The following is a 22,473-nucleotide window of genomic DNA, read 5'->3' as shown; positions in this document are numbered from 1 at the left end:
TCAGGCTGGAGACATTCATTTACAGTGTTTATTTTGGTGTTATTCACAATAGAATTAACATCGTTTGTATCAGGAGGATTCTCATGTTCCACTTTCAGCACACTTTCACGGCCATGACCAAGAGTATGTTGCTTCAAAATTTCAGAGAATTCCTTTTCACATATTTCACATGAGAACAGTTTCTCCATTGAGGTTGGAGCACAATAATCCAATGCAATAATTAGTATTGATAATTACAGAATCAAGGAAAATATAATGATGTGTGACACCATAACAAATTGGTAGAGGCTGAAATATAAAAAGAAAAAAAAATTAAGTCCATATAAAGTAAATATAATAAATTAAAATTAATTAGTAGTAAAGACAAGCCAACATATAAAGATATAGTTTGTGCAATTACTAATTACTTATAACAGTCCAACAAATCTTCAATCCCTAAATCTGGAAAACTATTTCACCCCAAAGTATATTTTATAGAGTGAGGTGTGCTCATTCTCCAGCTCTAGAATATGATTTAATTAGAGTAAAAATACTATTTATAGTCTTCAGTATGTTTACTGTGAACATTCAATAGTCTAATGTTTAATTACAGATGTTCTCTTATAGCTTGTCTACTGGGCTACTGTCATATGCTAAAGCATAAAATATTGCAAGAGGTAGTGAATTTAATCTACATATCTACCACAACTATATACATATTATACACACACACACACACATATATGTAGAAAAGGCATAGGTAGAAACTTCATAAAAGCACAGTTTCCACTATTGGAAGCAGTACTGGAACTCTTGTGATGCGATGCTTTTAATGCCTCTGTCATTTTTTTCTTTGCCTCTTCCACATCTGCAAATTCCTTAGCACCAGCTTCTATCACCAATGATGACCTACAAAACAAGGTCTGGATCAACTTCCAATTGTTCTTTCAGTTCATGACATGCATTGTCATGACTGCTTTTGATCTTCTATGAGCAAGGCACAAATTTTGCTGTAAATCTTTTCATTCACAATTCTTCACTCAAAATACATTGGCAAGATCTCCAAAACAAACCAGTTATATCAACAAGTTCCTCAATTGTGCAGTGATGGTCCTCCAAAATCAGTCCATGAAATTTCACGATGTTTCCATTTGTTTGGGAGGTTGACGGTCGTCCTGAACGAGGTTGGACTTAAAGTGACAAGTAACCATTCCCATAGCATGGAAACCACTCATAAATTTATGTTTTGCTCATGGCAGCGTCCTTGTAAGTTGTTTGAAGCATGACAACTGTTTCGGCTGCCATTTTTCTCAGCAGAAAACAGAATTTCATGGAAGCACGCTGTTCGTTCATTTGAGCCATCGCAAAAATCGATGAACAGGGGAGTTAGTGAATCGAAAAGGAGTGATGTTTCTTCAGGACAATGCATGACCCCACACTGCAAAGGTCATATCATAGAAGACGGAAGAGCTTTGTTGGGAAAAAATTCCTCATCCACCTTATTCTCCCGACCTTGCTCCTTCAGACTACCATTTGCTTCATTGTTTAAAGAATCATTTGGGGGGACATAACTTTCGCAAGCCAGGAGGAGGTCGAAACGGACATTTCAGAGTTCTTCCCTTTGAAACCAAAAGAGTTTTACATTGATGGGATTAAAAAGCTTGTAAATAGATGGAAGGAAGTCATAGATAATCAGGGAAAGTACATTGATGATTAAATTTCAATTAAACACAACATTTGATCACTTGTTTTCTTTATTCAAAATTCGGACAGAATTTATGGGATGACCTGATATATATAAATGTATATACAAGGGAGTAGCCAAAAGTAACCAGGAACATTCTCAGTGGGACAAGCCTGTTGTAGTTCAGGCTTCGTGGTAGTATGATTTAAACTGATGCCACCAGTTGGCAGACCGATACCTGAGAGTGGCATCAAGTGACTTATAGCAGCGGAAGCCTGAACAACAACAAGCTTGTCCTACTGAGAATGTTCCTGGTTACTTTTGGGTACTCCCCTGTATATACATTTATATATATCGGGTCATCCCATAAATTCTGTCTGAATTTTGAATAAAGAAAACAAGAGATCAAATGTTGTATTTAATTGAAATTTAATCGTCAATGTACTTTCCCTGATTATCTATGACTTCCTTCCATCTATTTACAAGCTTTTTAATCCCATCAATGTAAAACTCTTTTGGTTTCAAAAGGAAGAACTCTGAAATGTCCATCTCGACCTCCTCCTGGCTTGTGAAAGTTATGTCCCCCAAATGACTCTTTAAACTATGAAACAAATAGTAGTCTGAAGGAGCAAGGTCGGGAGAATAAGGTGGATGAGGAATTTTTTCCCAACAAAGCTCTTCCATCTTCTATGATATGATCTTTGCAGTAGTGTGGGGTCATGCATTGTCCTGAAGAAACACCACTCCTTTTCGATTCACTAAAGTGGGTCTTTTTTTCTTCAAAGCTTAGTTCAAACACTCTAATTGCTGACAGTAGACTTGAGCATTGATTGTTGCATTTGGTGGTAACAATTCAAAGTGAATTACTCTTTTGCAATCCCACCAAATAGAGAGAAGAACCTTTTTCCCATGAAGTTCCCTTCTCAGTTCTGGTTGAGCCTTTTCCCTTTTACCAAGCCACTGTTTACAATGTTTAACATTTCAATAGAAGATTCATTTTTTGTCACCAGTCACAAGTATGTCCAAAAAGGGTGAAATGAGTTTGTGAGAATGGAGAGAAGAGCAGATGTCAACTTGGGATATGTGGTTGCTTTCGGACAATTCACGAGGCAGCCATTTTCCAAGTTTAGGAACCTTTCCAAGTTGTTGAAGATGATGATGAACAGTTGTATGGTTTGAACTGACCTTTATTACCAATTTTTCAACTGATAATGCAGGATTTTCTTCAAGTAATGCCTCAAGGAGCTTATCATTAAACTCAACTGGACGTCCAGTTCAATCTTCATCTTCAAGGCTGAAATCGTCTTCACGTTCTTTCGTTCAAGCATTCTTTCCCATAAACTGATTGTATGTTTCGAGTTGTTTCGGCTGCAGAGTTTCCTTTTTTGTACTCATAAAGCATTATGTGCCTCAAATGCTCTTTGGATACTTCTATGTTAGAAAGGGTTTTAATCAAAGAAATTTTAATTCTATTATTCTGTAAAATAATATTTAATTAGTTTAAATGTACACAAATGCATAAAAATAATTTTTAATTCAATTAGACATTCTAAAATACTATTAAATTTCATTCAGTTTTAAAAAAGGTAAAACCGGACAGAACTTATGGGATGACCTGATATTTATATATACATATATATAAAGGTGTACATAAATAGTTGCTTCAATTTGACAGATGCACTGGAGCAGTATATGTGTGCATGTACGTGTACATTTTCTCTCTCTCTCTCATTTGTCCTCTTACTATTTTTGATCTCAAACATTTTCCCTCTATCTCTCAATATACTCCTGATTGATGCTTAATACTATAAACGGGAGCATCATCCAGTGTAAATTTGTATTATTTTTTGATATTTGTTTGAAGAATTTGTAACTCCTGTCTTGTAAAGAAATATGTGTATCATGGAAATAAAAATATAGAAAATTTTTCCATTCTTCTGCATTGACTAATTGATTGATTGAAACAGACAGACAGACAGATAGACCAATCGATAGACAGATAAATAGATATGAAAAGAGAGGGAAAGCAATGACTGAAAAGTTTTAGATGACTATTCAAGTACAAATATAGATATTCATATATTAACAGAGTAAACTTACACAGAATACATAGGCACAGAAAATTAAAGGGGAGAAGCCATGGTGTCGCAGGTCTGACAGCTGTTTCACAGTTAGTGTTGGGAAATGTAGTTTGCAAAAATATGTAACCAGTAATGGAAGGCAAGATCCTATGGTTCGTGCTAGCTTTCTCCCACCAAGTTAAATCCCAACCTAAACACTTTTTTTTAAAATTCTAAATTCCACCACAACATATCATCCAATCTTCAATAAATCATCTCTTTCTTTTTTACTCTTTTACTTGTTTCAGTCATTTGACTGCAGCCATGTTGGAGCACTGCCTTTAGTCGAGCAAATCGACCCCAGGACTTGTACTTTGTAAGCCTAGTACTTATTCTATTGGTTTCATTTGCCAAACCGCTAAGTTACAGGGACATAAACACACCAGCATCAGTTGTCAAACGATGTTGGAGGTCAAACACAGACACATATATATATACATATATACGATGGGCAACCTTCAGTTTCCGTCTACCAAATCCACTCACAAGGCTTTGGTCGGCTCAAGGCTATAGTAGAAGACACTTGCCCAAGGTGACATGCAGTGGGACTGAACCCGGAACCATAAGGTTGGTAAACAAACTACTTACCACACAGCCACCCCAATTAAAATCCCCTACTTTATCATGCCTAACATAGGATCCATAATTGCCTCCTCTAATAGATGCAAACTTCACATGTCGTTAGACACTACAACCTATTCCACTGAATCCCAGCTCAACCCACATTGTAGCAATAATATAATAACCCCACCCAACCCAACTCAATAATAATAACCTTAATACTACCGATATGACCACATATACTAGTGGTAATACCTCCACCCAATCAAACACTGATACTGATGATACCTCCTGTTCATCTTTGTTGTTAACAAACCATATAAACCAGGTCTTCCTAGGGATCAATTCCAACCCCAGAACAGCAACTTCTAGTTGTCTCAGCTCTGCTCTCTTGGAGATTTCTGTCTAAGAAAAACATAGTCTACAAATGCTTGATAGTAACACCATACTCCCATCAAGCAAAAGTCTATATAGGTGGCACTGTTAATTTCAAGTACCACTATTAAGCACACATGAACTTACAGCCACCCTATCCTCATACTCTGAACTCTCTCTCAATCTTCTAGTTTCTTCTTCAACCACAATAACTTAGCACTACCAGCTCCTCCTGCCTTTTCTACCATCCTATCCTTCCCTGTATTCACTCACATATATTTCTGTATACTTCTCTACTCAATGTTGCCAACCCACTTTCATTCTTTGAACTCCCTCTCTGCCTCTCCACTATCATCAGTAGCTGGACCCTTTTCCCTAACCCTACTTTCCCTATTCCAAATTCCCTTAGTTCTATAGGCGCACTGTCCCTGATTATTAACATCTTTTGTTAAACCCAATAACAATGACCACCCTTCAAAATACTACTTATCCTGACCCTCCCTCTACAAACACTCTACTTTTACTTCTCTCAGTACTCTGATCCCTCTCCCCTACCATCTTCCTGATCTAACTCTCTTCTCTCTTCTTGCTCTCCCTTACTTTAATACTTGCCATACACCCATTAAGCTACCTTCTTTCTCCTTTCACTGACTACTGCTTGCCTTTCTCACTCATCATCATCGTTTAACGTCCGTTTTCCGCGCTAGCACGGGTTGGACGGTTCGACCGGGGTCTGGGGAGCCAGGGGTTGCTCCAGGCTCCAGTCTGATCTGGCAGTGTTTCTAGAGCTGGATGCCCTTCCTAACGCCAACCACTCCGCGAGTGTAGTGGGTGCTTTTTATGTGCCACTGGCACAGAAGCCAGTCGAGGCGGTGCTGGCATCTATCTTTAAAATTCTTTGCATTATGATATGAAATGTTAGATCTTTATATCTTCACCCTGAAGACAGAGGATGGATAGATCTAATGTTTTATATGCTTCTATTACTGGAAGTATATTTTTGCAAACTAAGTGACAGAATACTTAAGATTAGAATAGTGCTTCATAATAGATTAGCAACCATTATATCGGCCTATGCCCCTCAGCCAGGGCTACCCGATGGACAGAAAGACAGTTTCTATGACACCCTACTGCAGACCACCTCATCGACGAACGACAGGGACCTTCTCTTTGTGGCTGGTGATTTCAATGGGCATGTTGGACGACATGCTGGGGGCTTCCATGGCGTACATGGAGGCTACGGTTATGGTTCCCGCAACGAGGAGGGAACCAGGCTGCTGGAGTTCTGCGATGCGAATAGTCTTATGGTCTGCAACACTAACTTCAGGAAACCAACAAGCCACCTGGTCACCTACCGATCGGGCCGGCATACTAGCCAAATCGACTACATCCTTGCCAGAAAAAGGGAAAGATGGCTGCTTAAAAATGCCAAAACCTTCCCAGGCGAAGAATGCACCCCACAACATAGACTGGTAGTTAGTGACTTTAGGATCAGGACAAAGAGGGCGACTAGAAGACGACCAACATGGAGAAGAAGGGTCTGGAAGCTTAAAGCCCCTGCGAATGGACAGAGATTTAGAGATATGTTACTTGAAGCCTTTGACGAAGTGGAAGGGGGTATAGCTACACATGAGGTAGAAGACAACTGGACGTTTCTGAGGGACAACCTGCTGAAAGCCGCTGACCAGATCTGTGGCTGGTGCAAAGTCCCCTTAAGACCCAAAATAACGTGGTGGTGGAACGATATTGTTGACAGGGCTATTAGACAAAAGAAACAGGCTTGGAAGGCCTGGAAGAACGGTGGTAGCAGGGAAGGGTATCAGACTGCCAGAAGGGAAGCTAGGAGACAGGTCTATCTAGCCAGAGGGGAAGCGGATAAGAGAAAATTTGCCAATGTCCTGCGCCGTGAGGATGAAAGACTTGAGGTATTTCGTGTTGCAAGACAGTGTGTGAGAGAGAATCGTGATGTGGTAGGAGAGAAATGTGTTCGCATGGAGGATGGTTCACTTGCGCTAAATGAGGATGCAAAGAGAGAAGCTTGGAGACGCCACTATGAAAGGTTACTGAATGAGGAAAATGAATGGGATAAAGAGAGTCTGCCGAATGTTGACCCTACAGAGGGACCAGCTATCCGAGTTGATAGTTCCGTGGTAGCTAAGGCAATTAGAAGCATGAAGACAGGGAAAGCCCCAGGCCCATCAGGAATTACTGCAGAGATGCTCAAAATATCTGGCAGTGTCGGCTATAACCTAGTCACCCGTATAGTCAACCAGGTGATACACGAAGGAGTCATACCCAATGACTGGTGCAGCAGCATACTAGTCAACTGCTACAAAGGTAAAGGTGATGCCCTAGATACAAATAATTACAGAGGTATCAAGCTGTTGGATCAAGTAATGAAGGTTACGGAGAGGGTCATAGCCCAACTAATTAGAGAGAGAGTTAGTTTAGATGAGATGCAGTTTGGGTTCGTGCCAGGGAAAAGTACCACTGATGCTATATTCCTGGTAAGGCAGCTGCAGGAGAAATACCTAGCCAAAGATAAGCCCCTGTACCTGGCTTTCGTTGACATGGAGAAAGCTTTTGATAGGGTCCCCCGATCCCTTATCTGGTGGTCAATGAGGAAACTAGGGATAGATGAATGGCTGGTGAGGACTGTGCAAGCCATGTACAGAGATGCCGTAAGTAAGGTTAGGGTTGGCAACATGTACACAGAAGAATTCAAAGTAGAGGTTGGGGTCCACCAGGGTTCAGTACTCAGCCCCCTCCTATTTATCATAGTACTCCAGGCAATTACGGAGGAATTCAAGACAGGCTGTCCCTGGGAGCTCCTCTACGCTGACGACCTTGCTCTTATTGCTGAGTCACTATCAGAACTGGAGGAGAAGTTCCAGGTGTGGAAGGAGGGTTTAGAATCAAGGGGCCTTAGAGTCAACCTAGCTAAAACCAAAGTACTAATAAGTAGAAAGGTAGACAATCCACAAATATCTTCAGGAAGATGGCCCTGCTCGATCTGTAGAAAAGGTGTAGGTAGAAACTCTATAAGATGTACCCAGTGTAAGCTATGGACACATAAGAGGTGCAGCAATGTCAAAGGTAGGCTAACTGGGAAGATAGTTTTTGTATGTGGCAGATGCTCGGGAGCATTAACCTCCGAAAATCTGCAGAAAACAACTTCCGTCACTTTCCAGGGGGAAAAACTAGAAGTAGTTGATAGCTTCCGTTATCTAGGTGACCAAGTCAGTAGTGGGGGTGGGTGCGCTGAAAGTGTAACTGCTAGAATAAGAATAGCCTGGGCAAAGTTTAGGGAGCTCTTACCTCTGCTGGTGACTAAAAGCCTCTCGCTCAGAGTAAAAGGCAGACTGTATGATGCGTGTGTACGAACAGCCATGCTACATGGCAGCGAAACATGGGCCGTGACTGCTGAGGACAAGCGTAAGCTCGTGAGGAATGAAGCCAGTATGCTCCGATGGATGTGTAATGTCAGTGTACATACTCGACAGAGCGTTAGCACCTTGAGAGAAATGTTGTACCTAAGAAGCATCAGTTGTGGTGTGCAAGAGAGACGATTGCGCTGGTATGGTCATGTGGCGAGAATGGATGAAGATAGGTGTGTGAGAAAGTGCCAATCCCTAGCAGTTGAGGGAACCCGTGGGAGAGGTAGACCCAGGAAAACCTGGGACGAGGTGGTGAAGCACGACCTTCGAACTTTAGGCCTCACTGAGGAAATGACCAGAGACCGAGACCTTTGGAAATATTCTGTACGTGAGAAGACCAGGCAGGACAAGTGAGCCCAGCCCACTTATGAATGCCTTTCCTCCCTTGGACACAAAGACCGGCTGAGGCAAGCGAAGTCGATATAGAACCTCATCCGACGACAGACACCCATGCCAACCCCCCATGCTTGCGAAGACATGTTGGGGCAAGCGAAATCGAAGCCGAATTGAACCAGCCAGGATCCCTGGCCTGGTGGTACGTAAAAAGCACTATCCGACTCGTGGCCGTGGCACGTAAAATACTCCAATGCGACCGTACGACAGGCACCCATGCCAACCTCCTTTGCTTGTGAAGACATGTTGGGGCAAGCGAAATCGAAATCGAATTGAACCAGCCAGGATCCCTGGTCTGGTGGTACGTAAAAAGCACCATCCGACTCGTGGCCGTGGCACGTAAAATACTCCAATGCGACCGTACGACAGGCACCCTTGCCAACCCCCTTTGCTTGTGAAGACATGTTGGGGCAAGCGAAATCGAAATCGAATTGAACCAGCCAGGATCCCTGGTCTGGGGGTACGTAAAAAGCACTATCCGACTCGTGGCCGATGCCAGCACCGCCTCGACTGGCTTCCGTGCCGGTGGCACATAAAATACACCAATCTGACCGTGGCCGTTGCCAGCCCCGCCTGGCACCTGTGCAGGTGGCACGTAAAAAGCACCCACTACACTCACGGAGTGGTTGGCGTTAGGAAGGGCATCCAGCTGTAGAAACATTGCCAAATTAGACTGGAGCCTGGTGCAGCCTTCTGGCTTCCCAGAACCCCGGTCGAACCGTCCAACCCATGCTAGCATGGAGAACGGACGTTAAACGACGATGATGATGATGATGATGAAGTGCTTAGTTTCACCGATTACATTGGGGTCAATTTCAAATGTCCGAGTTTATACGGAAAGCTGGTGGTTAGTTTTACAAATTATATTACCTGTGGAACGATCGCACTGACAAGCCTACAGACGAGGGATTACGTAAGTGATTCATTCGTTAATAGGCGAAACCGCCGGTCTGCGAGTAATTCTTGTTTTTTATATAATTTTCATCTGTCTTGCCCGCATATTGTTCTGGTGTCTGCTGAATTTTTCTCTAGAGAACATTCTTTTCTTTGTAGTTTGATCGTTGGTGATCTACTTCTAGCATACGGCTGACCACTTAGTGGTTTTTTAGCCCTTTAAATATACACATGTATTAGAATTTTCTCTGATTTTTCAGATTTTTGTATGCTAGGCTACTGGTTTTAAATTGATATTAATTAAATTAATATTTAATTTATCTCCCTCATTATTTAAATATATATATATATATGTAATCATATATAGTCATATGAGTGTACATAGATTTATATGTAGGTATATATGTGTAGATGTATGAGTATTTTAGCGTGTACGTATGGGTATGTATATATGTATGAGTGTGTATAAGCATATTCCAATCAAACCTTCAATCAAATATAATTATAACAGGCCAGATATCGTTGTTTGAGACAGAGGGGCAAAGGTATGTACCGTCATAGAGGTCAGCTGCCCTGCAGATATAAATATCTCTTTGAAAACCAAAGAAAAAGAGGATATCTATGGACAATTGCTTTGAAACCTCCAGCTTCTATATTCAAACTATGAATTCATATTCATACCAATAATAATTGGAGCACTAGGTTTTGTTAGTAAATGCTTAAAGGAGAATCTGGATAAACTGGGATTTTCAGAAAGAGAAATTGAGCGGCTAATTCGTACATTTACAAGTGCAATCTATGAGTGAAACAGTAAAAATATGCAAGACTTTTCTCAAGTTCCAGATGTGAATTCGTCTGTGTTAACTACATTCCAAAGATGGAGCCTTGTATCTTTGTTGGAAATCAGCACCCTCCACGGTGTAAGATTTATAATAACCAAAAAAAATAGAAGAGACATACATAAGCACATACATATCATGAGCTAATTGTTACTTTCTCATATGCAGCATAATGTTTTGTCAGTGAACAGGTCGAGGTTTCAAATTGGTGAAAATATTTTGACACATAAAATTTAACATTGAAGTGAAACTAACAGTTATTGTGTGTTCTTGAATGGTTTACAAACAGCTTCCACATCGCAATTGTTTATATATATATATATTTCGCCATGATAGATTGCTAGCAACTAAACCTTTTTCATTTTCTCACCCTGTTTATTTCTGTGTTTCTTTCTGTCAAAGAGCATAGGCTCGAAATGTAAAAGACTTTCTCACTTCCCGTGCATTAAACTAATACATCTGTTTGTTGTTTACACACCCATCTTCGTCTTTTGTTTTTTTTTTTTTGTATATTCTCACAATATATGTATATATAATTGAAAAAATTTGGAGTCAATGAGGAGTACAGTTGGACATTTATTTTCAGTCACTACAATTGTTTTTATGCAACGTAGTTCTCCAGGCATGTAGGTACTTAATTATGCAACTGTTTCCTTGCATTATGAGATTTAGTTCTATTTCCTCAGGTGATATGTAAATATTGTCTCCATAAGTTCAAATTCTCTCTCTATATATGTATATATACACACATACCATTATATATGAAGATACACACACGCACACATGTGCATGTGTACAAACATGTTTTGGATCCTTCAGTTTTGTGCAGTGGCATGTATGCATGTCTGTTTATGCAGGTGTCTACACTGAGACATTTAAAGGATATTATTATTTTGCTCTCTATTACTTGCTAGGGTTTTGTGCATGCAGCTTTATATCTCTTCCTTCATGACAAAATTCTATCGCTCTATTTATTTATTTATTTGTATATTCTTATATCATTCACCCTCAGCAGTGGGTGAATATATATTTAAGGTCAACTTTTTGTTACTCACCAACACTTCTAGGCTTCATCACTAATTCAGATCTCTTAATTGTAAATACAGGCTATGCAACACTTTTTCAAGGTACAAATAACAGCACCCTCACCAATTATTCCCTAACTATTCCTCCACCCCCACTTGAAGCTCCTCTCTCTTTACTCTTTCTCTTTTACTTGTTTCCGTCATTTGACTGCAGCCATGCTGGAGCACCGCCTTTAATCAAGCAACTCGACCCCAAGACTTATTCTTTTGTAAGCCCAGTACTTATTCTATCGGTCTCTTTTGCCGAACTGCTAAGTAACGGGGACATAAACACACCAGCATTGGTTGTCAAGCAATGCTAAGGGGACAAACACACACACACATATATATATATATATATATATATATATATATATATACATATATATACGATGGGCTTCTTTCAGTTTCCGTCTACCAAATCCATTTCACAAGGCTTTGGTCGGCCTGAGGCTATAGTAGAAGACACTTGCCCAAGGTGCCACGCAGTGGGACTGAACCCGGAACCATGTGGTTGGTAAACAAGCTACTTACCACACAGCCACTCCTATAACATACAACTTTTTAAGCTAACTTTATCTTTTCTTAACCTTGTGATCTCGCTAAAGCTTCTTCTTAGCACATGAGAATATGCAGCTATGTACATGTGCATGCACACCTACAGAGGAAATACATACATGCGTGTGGATATGTGAATTTAGAGTTTTACTGTTAAGTGGTAAACCACCAATTTACCTTGAACTACTATATTCCCCTAACTAGCACTATGACCCAGCAACGCCGGGTCATAGTGCTAGTGCATGCATATACAGCTGCGTGCGTGCGCACATACACGCGAGTACTGTCCAAATCTCTGACCAATCACATACAGCTGGCAGTCAATTGGCGAATCAAATTTCAGGCATTTTGATTAGATTTTGAATAGAAAATTCACAGAAAAGTCACTTCTATTGATTTTTTAATGGCTTTGCAGGGTGACTGGGGAAATGTAAAGATGTGCACGACCACCCTTGGACGGTTTTAAATGACCATAAAAAGTGCAAGCTCTCTAACTGAAAAATTGTGGATTTGTATAAAGGACACACACACAGACAGACATTTTGCCGTTTAAATATATAGAGATGACCAGTAGCTTTATCTTCAATCTCGATTTCTTCCTTCCTATCTTCTAGCAAATCTACTTTACTCCTACTCCTAAATATTCTCTTTCTTTCCTTCTTCAGACAATTTTACTTTTAAAATTCTTCTTTCTCATCTTTGATTCTGTTTAAATGTATATACTTGGACATGACAACATATTTACTTACTGTTGACACAATAAATGATTCCAGCTTATATTCACAACGATCTTCTCCAAATCAGCTTCAATCTAACCAAATTTCCTAGTGAAGAAAACCCATCAAGAGAAGTGGAATTACAGTCATGGCTGATGCTAGTGTCACATAATTGGCACAGGCATTGGGCCGCACATAGGCAATGTGGCCGATGCTGGTGTCGTGTAACTGGCATGTAAAAGAACCTTTTGAGCATTGGGCCTCACAGAAGCAACAACAAATGACTCAGGTCTTTGGTGATATGCCATGCTTGAGAAGAAGACCTATCAGGCCAAGTGACATCATAGTTGTGGCAGATACTGTGCCAGTGGCATGTAAAAGCACCCATTACACTCTCGGAGTGGTTGGTGTTAGGAATGGCATACAACTGTAGAAACCTTGCCAAATCAGACTGAAGTCTGATGCAGCCCTTCAACTCACAAGCCTTAGTCAAACCATCCCACCCATGCCAGCGCTGGCATCAGTCACGTTCAGATGGTGTATTTTATGTGCCACTGGCATGGGTATCTTAACTAAAATTTCCATTTGATTTTTATTTTAATGTTGGTGTTGACGTACTTGATTCAATAAGTCTCCTTAAGAACAGCGGGTCACTCTACGATCCAAGGTTAGCACAGCAGGCCGTCCTGCGAGCCATGAATTCACTTCATTTGTCAGGTCTTCGCAGTCACAGCAAATCTCAGAGGTCTCGGTCTTTCGTCATTTCCCCTGCCAGCATGGAAAATGGATGATAAATGATGGTGATGATGATACCTAAACCATTTAATACAACAATTTTACTCCAGATTTTTCTGAAGAACAGACTCGGAAAGCAGTTTTGGAACTCAGATTTATTTTGTTATAATGGTTATGAAGAATTACAGTTTAAGCAGCAACAAAATAAATATCCCTGTCTTTGGAAAGAACTGCTCTTGTTAGTAGTTTCTTCCTCAAATTTGGCACAGAAAGAGTTCATCAGTGCACTACAATGGTTAACTTTACAGTGAAATAGATTACAAAATATGTAAGTCTTGCAGTTTTTTTGTTTTTTTTTGTTTTATCAAATATCAAACTTAATATTGTTATATTAACAAAATCCCAGCAAACACAAGACTGTAATTATTCATATTTTAATTATTGAATAATACTTTTCAATATAATGAGTATCTTCAATCATTTTACAATATTCTAACTTAAAGGTAATGAAATATTGATATGTGTGTTTGATTTGTTATGCAATATTCACATCCAAAGTCAGCTTGTTCATTACAGTCCTCCAAGCAATAACAAGAATTTAAGACAAGCTACCCTCGGGAGCTCCTCTATGCTGATGACTTTATTCTTATAGCTGAAGAAGTTTCAGGTGTGGAAGCAAGGTCAAGAATTGAAAGGCTTTAGCGTTAACCTAGCAAAATTCAAAGTCTTAGTAAATAGGAAGGCAGACAAATCACAAGTCTCTTCTGAGAGATAGCCTGCTCAATATGTAAGAAGGATGTTGGTAGAAACTTCATGTGTTATATCCAGTGCAAGCTTTGAACACATAAGAGGTGCAGTGATATCAAAGTTAACAGAGAATGTAGTCTTTGTGACAAATGTGCAAGGTTTAAAAATACTCAGACAATAGGCTCTCCCAAATGCTTGGGTAGATCATTAGAAGTAGTAGATAGCTTCTGTTACACAGGAGACCAAGTTAGCAGTGTGGGAGAGAGTTCTGAAAGTGTAGTTACTAGCATAAGAACAGACTGGGCGAAGTTGAGAGAACTTCTACCTTTGTTGGTAACTAAGGGCTTCTCTCTTAGAGTGAAAGACAGATTGTATAATGTCTGTGTATGGACAGCTATATTACATTGTGAAGGCTTGAAAGAAATGAAGCTAGCATGCTCTGCTGGATGGGTAATGTCAGTGTGCATGTATGACAGATTGTAAATGATTTAAGAGGAAAACTGAGTATAAAAGCATCAGATGTTGTGTGCAAGAGAGAAGATTGGGTTGGTTTGGTCATGTGATGCATATGGATAAGGGCAGCTGCATAAAGAAGTGCTGAGTTGTAATTGTGGAGGGTACCTGTTGAAGGGGTGGACCCAAGATGTGGGAAGAAGTGGTAAGAAAGGATCCTCAGAATTGGCCACCACTGAGGAAATAACAAGGGACCAGGAGATGTAACAATTTGCTGCACTTGATAAGACATGTCAAGCTAAGTAAAATCACTGCCTTCTACACATACAGACTTGCCCTTTTAGGTGACAGGGCCACTTAAAAAGAAACCCATGCAGGAGCCGTGTTAATGCACCCGTACCAGTGCTGTGTACATGCACCCATGCTGGTGGTATGTAACAAGCACCAAGCATACTCTGTTAATTGGGTGGCATTAGGAAGGGCATCCAGCAGTAGAAACCATACCTCAACAAACAGCTGGAGTCTGGACAGTTCCCTACTAGTCAGCTCCATGTCAAACCACCAAGCCCATGCTAGCATGGAAAGCCGGTGGCACGTAAAAAGCACCATCCGACCGTGGCCGTTTGCCAGCCCTGTCTGGCACCTGTGCCGGTGGCACGTAAAAAGCACCCACTACACTCACGGAGTGGTTGGCGTTAGGAAGGGCATCCAGCCGTAGAAACACTGGCCAGATCAGACTGGACCTGGTGCAGCCTTCTGGCTTCCCAGACCCCAGTTGAACCGTCCAACCCATGCTAGCATGGAAAGCGGACGCTAAATGATGATGATGATGTCTGTTTGCATAACATCAACAGCACCACACCAGAAGTGGTTGTAAGACTTTATTGTGGGTCTTACATAAGATTTGGAAAGGGTGAAATATTTTCTGACTGTAAAGATGAAGAGCAGTGTTTGGGGTGTGTGCGTAGTGTCTCCGACTAGGAGAGGAGAAGTGTCTTTATATGTGTAGTTGAAGTCTCTGTTCATGGAGTCAGAGCAGCTTTGGTCTAGGTTGTAGGAGAGGTGTTAGACTAGGACTCCCTTAGCATACACTGAGATAGTATGATCTGATAGAATACCACCAATCTAAGGGAGAGGAATGGAGCCCACAGGAAAGTAATTTGCTTAGAAAATTCCCATGGTAGACACTTCCACATATATTATGCCACCTCCTTTTAAACTGACTTAAAGTATTTGCTTTCCCTTATTTCCCCCAACAACTACTTCTTTCAAGTATTCCATTTCAGCTCAATTTGTCTCTCATCTGATAACAAACACAAGATAAATGAACTTCAGCTGGTTAGGGATACAACCCTTGTTCAGAGTCAAAAAAACAATCATGTCTTAACACAGCAAGGAGAGAACCTAGTATATCTGACATAATAATATCTCTTAGTTGGAATAATTTACAAGAAGTTTAAGTCAAATATCTGAGGAGAAATATAACTGACTTAACTAAAAATACAGCCAGACGTTTTCATAAACAAATTAGATAAAGTGAATGTACGAATGTTAGACATATAAAGTAGATATTGCATTAAGAGAAAGATCAATTTCTTTGATAGTATTCTTAGCTATATTGAGAGAAGTGTCCAAGAAAAGGCTGAAAAAGCTACAGGAAGACTGACAACTATTCTTCTTTAGTACAAGGGTTATTTAGAGATGAAAGGCGGAAAGGAGTACTTTAAACCAAGGTAACCACGACTGTCACCAGAATCACGCCGTTATAAAGAAAGGACCGTGGGATAAGAAAATCTATCAACATACTACTTTAATTTCCTTCAACGTATGTTATAAAACAAAAACTGAAAAAGTAAATAAACTTGTCTATTTAATTTGATCAAAGTAGAATTGAAAGTTTAGGTCAGTAGCCGTCATTAGTGATACAACTGTAAGCAATCAAAAATTATTAAAATACAATAATGTTCATCAGTGTAATAGTTGTGCTTCTTCAGTTAGTAACGGATTATTTTATAGGTTTTGTAAATATTAGCAATACGTTAGTCAATATAAACATCAACTTCGATTAATTAGCAAGAAATCTACATATGTATATACTCCTTTTACAATACACACTACACACATACACTACCCTTTCTTAAGTGTCAATGTTTCTTCTAAACCGAACAATAACAACCAACAAATATCAAATACTTGCAACAAACAATAACAATGATCTCAGCAAAGATGGATTAATCTTTCGCTATCGTCCAAATCAGTTCTAGTCATTAGAGATTCTGATAACAAAATAATTTGAAAAGGAATTTATTAAAAAAAGGTAAATAGATCTCACGTTGGACTGACATTTCAGGGTGACGTAATTTAAATATTTATAAAGATTTATCAGTATATAATAAAATAATGAAATTATTGTATACAGTGCTATATATATATCGCATTAAGGGCATACGGATATGTAAATATTTATAATTAGCAACACATTTTTTAAATGCAAACGAAGGGAGAAATTAAAAACATCTTACCACCGAGAAAAGACAACGAGTAAAAAGCTGCCATTAGGTGTAACACGTAAATTAATCCCTGATTAAATTTATACCCAGATATTCCATACACACCTTTTGTTTACACTCTGCTTTTCCCTCGTTGAAATAGATTTTAATTTTATTGATAGTTTTCATGTTTAGATAAGAGGCAGGTGAATTACTTAAACGATATAAAGCTTTTTTTATAAAGTTTCGTTGATAAAATATTTATATCCCTCGCACCTGAACTCAATGTCAATTAACTCCCTTCTAGTTTTACGACATTCACTTGAAGCTAATATATATAGTCGAGGGAATATGTATGTATGTATGTATGTATGTATGTATGTATGTATGTATGTATGTATGTATGTGTGTGTGTGTGTGTGTATGTGTGTGTGTGTGCGTGTGTGCGTTCGTGCGTGTGTGTGTGTATGTATGTATATTCCCCCTAATTTGAAACAAAAGAATTTCTTATTTCGAACGTGATGAGTTTTTTCTTTTTCTTGAAAGACTGTGAGAAAGTAATGCAGACGATAATTCAAATTTCTAAAATCAAGCCAGTGAAGAGAGGCGGGGCAGCCCCATAACCTCTACACGACTTGTATGAAGTTACAAACCTCCAGGGACCATTATGATGTTTGAAACTTTTGAAATCTAGTTGAGGATCACTAAAAAAAAAAAATCAGAGAATCGTTAAAATGAATGTCAGTGCTATACAGAATCAAAATTAATCTATGGATATTAACTTTTCTTCATCACCATCATCACCATCATCATCATCATCATCATCATCATCATCATCATCATCATCATCATCACCATCATCATCATTTAACGTCCGCTTTCCATGCTAGCATGGGTTGGACGATTTGACTGAGGTCTGGCGAACCAGACTCCAATCTGATCTGGCAGAGTTTCTACAGCTGGATGCCCTTCCTAATGCCAACCACTTCAAGAGTGTAGTGGGTGCTTTTACGTGCCACCGGCACGAGAGCCAGTTTGGTGGTACTGGCAACGGCCACGCCCAAATGGTGCTTTTTATGTGCCACCTGCACAGGAGCTAGTCCAGCGGCACTGGTGATGACATCGCTCGAATGTTTCAAGTGCCACCAGCACAAGTGCTAGTAAGGCGACGCGGTTACGATCACGCTCGAATGGTGTGTTTAACGTGCCATTGGCACGAAGGCCAGCTTGTTGCTCTGGCAACCATCTCACTCGTATGGTACTCTTAACGCTCCGCTAGCAACGGATGCCAGTCACCGAGTTTTATTTCGACTTCGATTTCACTTGCTTCAACTGGTCTTCGCAAGCAGAGTTTAGTGTCCAATGAAGGAAAGGCACGCATAAGTGGACTGGTTACACTCCTGGCATAGGCTACAAGGTTATGGTCACACTTGCACTTACCGAGTCTTCTGCAGCACAGCATATTTCTGCAACACAGCATATTTCCAGAGGTCCCGGTCAATAGTCATTGCCTCGGTGAGGCCCAATGTTTGAAGGTCATGCTTCACCACTTCATCCCAGGTCTTCCTGGGTCTACCACTTCCACAGGTTCCCTTAACTGCTAGGGTGTGACACTTTTTCACACAGCTATCCACATCCATTCTCGCCACATGACCATACCAGCGCAGTCGTCTCTTTTGCACACCACATCTGATGCTTCTTAGGTCCAACCTTTCTCTCAGGGCACTAACACTCTGTCGAGTATTCACACTGACATTACACATCCATCGGAGCATGCTGGTTTCATTCCTTGCGAGCTTACGCATATCCTCAGCAGTCACGGCCCATGTTTCATTGCCATGTAGCATGGCTGTTCGTACACATGCGTCGTACAGTCTACCTTTTACTCTGAGTGAGAGGCCCTTTGTCACCAGCAGAGGTAAGAGCTCTCTGAACTTAGCCCAGGCTATTCTTATTCTAGCAGCTACATTTTCAGTGCACCCTTCCCTGCTACTGACTTGGTCACCTAGGTAACGGAAGCTATCAACTACTTCTAGTTTTTCTCCCTGGAATGTGGCGGAAGTTGTTCTCTGCACATTTTCAGTGTTATTTATAGCTAGCAAGCATCTGCCACATACGAAAACTATCCTCCCAGTTAGCCTTCCTTTGATATTGCTGCACCTCTTATGTGTCCATAGCTTACACTGGGTACATCTTATAGAGTTTCTACCTACGCCTTTTCTACAGATCGAGCAGGGCCATCTACCTGAAGGGATTTGGGGTTTGCCTGCCTTCCTACTTATTAGGACTTTGGTTTTAGCTAGGTTGACTCTAAGGCCTTTCGATTCTAATCTTTGTTTCCATACTTGAAACTTCTCCTCTAGTTCTGTTAGTGACTCAGCAATTAGAGCAAGGTCATCAGCATAGAGGAGCTCCCAGGGACATCCTGTCTTGAATTTCTCCGTTATTGCATGGAGGACTATGATAAATAGGAGGGGGCTGAGGACTGAACCTTGATGGACCCCTACCTCTACCCGGAATTCTTCACTGTACCGGAATTCTTCACTATACTTAATAACATAAAAACTTGTCAACCCCACTCTACATCTACTAACACACAAGAGACCAATTTTAGGTTACTTCCGAACCCTCTAAAATTAGACTATCCAAATCTTGTAATTTTTTTTTTCTGATTTATTTTTCGATCTTTCGATTTCTCAGTTTTGCAAATAAAATTAATGGGAAAATATCGAAAAAACAAATCGGTGAATTGTACTTTCATGTACTGAAAATCTGTTGTCCATAATATTGTTGTTTAGTGTTGTTCACTCGTATTTTACTTGTAACCATCTCATCTTTTTATTTCAGATATATTACACTCAAGCATTAGATAATATGTCTTTCTTTATCTTTTTTTAAGGACCGTAGACTTTGTGTGCGTATTAAAAAGGGAGAGTTCGGATAAGTTGCTATCTTTATATAGTCTACTCGACCACCTGACCATTTAAATTTTAGGGCTTGAGCTGTCGTTATGGCAAGCTCTACAGGTTTCCATGGTGTTTCTTGTCGCCTGAATGCTGGTCGTTTTGCGCGTCGTGCAGAGTTAAACCTAATACTTAAGAGGAGCTTGGCCCGGGCAAACGTCCCCTCCATCTTGGAACCATCTGGGTTGTCCAGATGTGATAGGAAAAGACCTGACGGCCTCGCCCTGTGCCCCTAGTCGAGAGGAAGATGCTGTGTCTGTGACGTCACAGTTAGCGACGACTCCTTTGCTTCTCACATCCTGGATACTGCGGCCAGGACGAGATTCACAACTTCTGTGGCTGAACGGAATAAAATCCTGAAGTACGGCGATCTGTCGGCCAACTACATTTTTCATCCTCTGACGTTCGAGACGTTTGGTGAGGTCAGACCTCTGGCTGCGTGATTCCTGTCTTCACTGGCAGCTCACCTAGCAGAGGTAACTGGTGAAGCTCGTGAGGACTCTTGGTTGTTCCAGTGCATCAGCCTCGCCATCACCCGCGGCAACGCTGCAGGCGTGCTGGCGTGCCTCAATAGTCATTAGAGAGGTTTCACAGCGCCCTAAAATTTTCAACATAAGCTGGTGAATTGTGCTTTTTTTTTTCTCACTCTCATGTATATATTTAAGTCTAATATTTCTACCCTATTTTCAATACTAACAATAATTACAAATTATCTTCAAGTACATTTTTTAAATATATATCTAGCTGTCCAATATAATTAATTACATATTTCTAAACGCTATCTTGATTAATGCATCCCATTATTATTCCTATTTGCTTACCTTATCCTTCCTTAGATCAATATCCTTCCTTTTGTCATACTGACTTATATTGCGATTACCCTGTTTTCCTTTTTCTCATCCTAAATTTTTACTTTCATTTTATTTCTCGTTGATTTTAATCCCAATATTTCGTAAATACTATATCAGCAAACTTCTCTCTTATTTCATTTTTCAACCCTCTCTAATACTATTACTGGTATTCTTTTGATAGCCGATGCCTTGCTGGCATTCTTGATCAATGAGTTATGCGACTGCTATTGAAAAAAATGTCTTATAACTTCTAGGTTATTAACGGTAAAATATATATGACTATCTCTTAATATCATATTGCATGAAATCTCTTCCACTGTCACTATCCACTGTTTACTTTCTAATATCTTACTAAATCTCCCTCCTCCCGCCTATAGAAAACTGTTTTATTGATTATTGTCTTCTATACACCAATATTTCGAAGATGTCTTCCTCCTTTTGTATGTCAATATTGAGTTGATGACTAGATGTAACCATGATATTTTTTAATCTGAAGAGCAAGCCTTCTTTACCTATACTAAATTATAAATTGTACAATAGTACTATATAATTTATAGCATATACGTTAATACAGTAATGCAAAATAATTCATTATACACTAAATTAAATTATTTTTCTATGATAATGGTTGCGAAACGATCGTAATCAGATGGATATAAAGGATATCAACTGATGAAGTAAATATATTCATCTCATATCTCTCTTTCTTTATATTTTATATACACCTCATGAAATAATTATTAATGATTGGATTTAGTGGAATTCAGCTGCATAGGACTATACATTACACCCCTATATTTTGGTTTACTAATGTGGTTTGTAGCCTGATCCACTAAAGGAAATTTTTTGAGAATCCTTGTATTACTTAAATTATCCCTATGTGGAGTTGTGTGTGCTTATATGTATATATAGACATGTATGCGTTCTGTATAAATATGTGCACGTATGTATGTGCATGAAGGTTGTTGTTGTGTGATGGAGGAAAAAGACAACAGAAAAAGAAGCAAAAGGGAGAAAGAAATACAGATACCTTACCTGTTGACCGAGGCGGGATGAGCGATCACTGTCCTTATCGTGAAGAAAAACACATCGTTCCACACTCGCCATCTCTCCTCGAACTGCCCTCATGTGCTTCCTTCCCACGCATGCCCTGTGGATCTCCCGCCGGCCCCTGCACTTTTCACTTCCGTTTACCTCATCTGCAATCCTCTCCACCAACACCACATAGCTCATCACAGCCCATAACACCACAAGCACCACACGCTGCCCCCTGATCTATAGATCATTCAACCGGCTTTCCCACTCACTCCTCGCTCCCGAACTCACACCTTAACTGGTTTCATAATCAGCCGACCAGGGAGGAGAGTGCCGCTCCCTCCGTTGTCCCCGTGCAACCCCGGCACTGGCCTGAATTCTGGCATGCTGCTGCAGGCTTCATCATCTTGCCTACTGCTGCTGTCTTCATCTTCTTGCCTACTGTTGCTGTCCTCATCTTGCCCACTGCTGCTGGTTCCATCCTCTGAGACATAGACAATCTTCCGCACGTCCAAAACATGGCGTGGCATACCATTGACAGAGAAGTTATTCTTCGAATTGATGGAAGTTATTGTTCCCT

At 40.1% G+C, this 22,473-nt stretch overlaps 1 protein-coding gene across 8 annotated transcripts in view; it reads right to left on the bottom strand.

Annotated features, from left to right (window-relative positions):
- Window positions 1-17,188, bottom strand: part of LOC115209451 (zinc finger protein 2 homolog) — a 42,648-nt gene extending 25,460 nt beyond the window's left edge. For 5 of the 8 annotated variants that reach the window (XM_036500971.1, XM_036500972.1, XM_036500967.1 and 2 more), the window contains exons 1-3: window positions 17,081-17,145; window positions 12,473-12,478; window positions 1-288 (exon numbers count right to left, since the gene is read on the bottom strand). The exon at window positions 1-288 is cut by the window's left edge. In XM_036500971.1, the coding sequence (XP_036356864.1) occupies window positions 1-188 (188 nt within the window). In that variant the 5' untranslated portion in view covers window positions 189-288; window positions 12,473-12,478; window positions 17,081-17,145. Of the gene's footprint in view, window positions 289-11,966; window positions 11,975-12,472; window positions 12,479-17,077; window positions 17,146-17,170 lie in introns of those variants that run through there. The other 3 variants (XM_036500970.1, XM_036500969.1, XM_036500968.1) reach the window with 3 other exon arrangements.
- Between the last annotated feature and the right edge of the window lie 5,285 nt (window positions 17,189-22,473).

The sequence above is a fragment of the Octopus sinensis genome, linkage group LG3 (assembly GCF_006345805.1).
Source record: "Octopus sinensis linkage group LG3, ASM634580v1, whole genome shotgun sequence".
Classification (NCBI taxonomy): Eukaryota; Metazoa; Mollusca; class Cephalopoda; order Octopoda; family Octopodidae; genus Octopus; species Octopus sinensis.
Note: the sequence above shows the minus strand (reverse complement) of the source record. Positions and strands in the feature narration are given on the sequence as shown.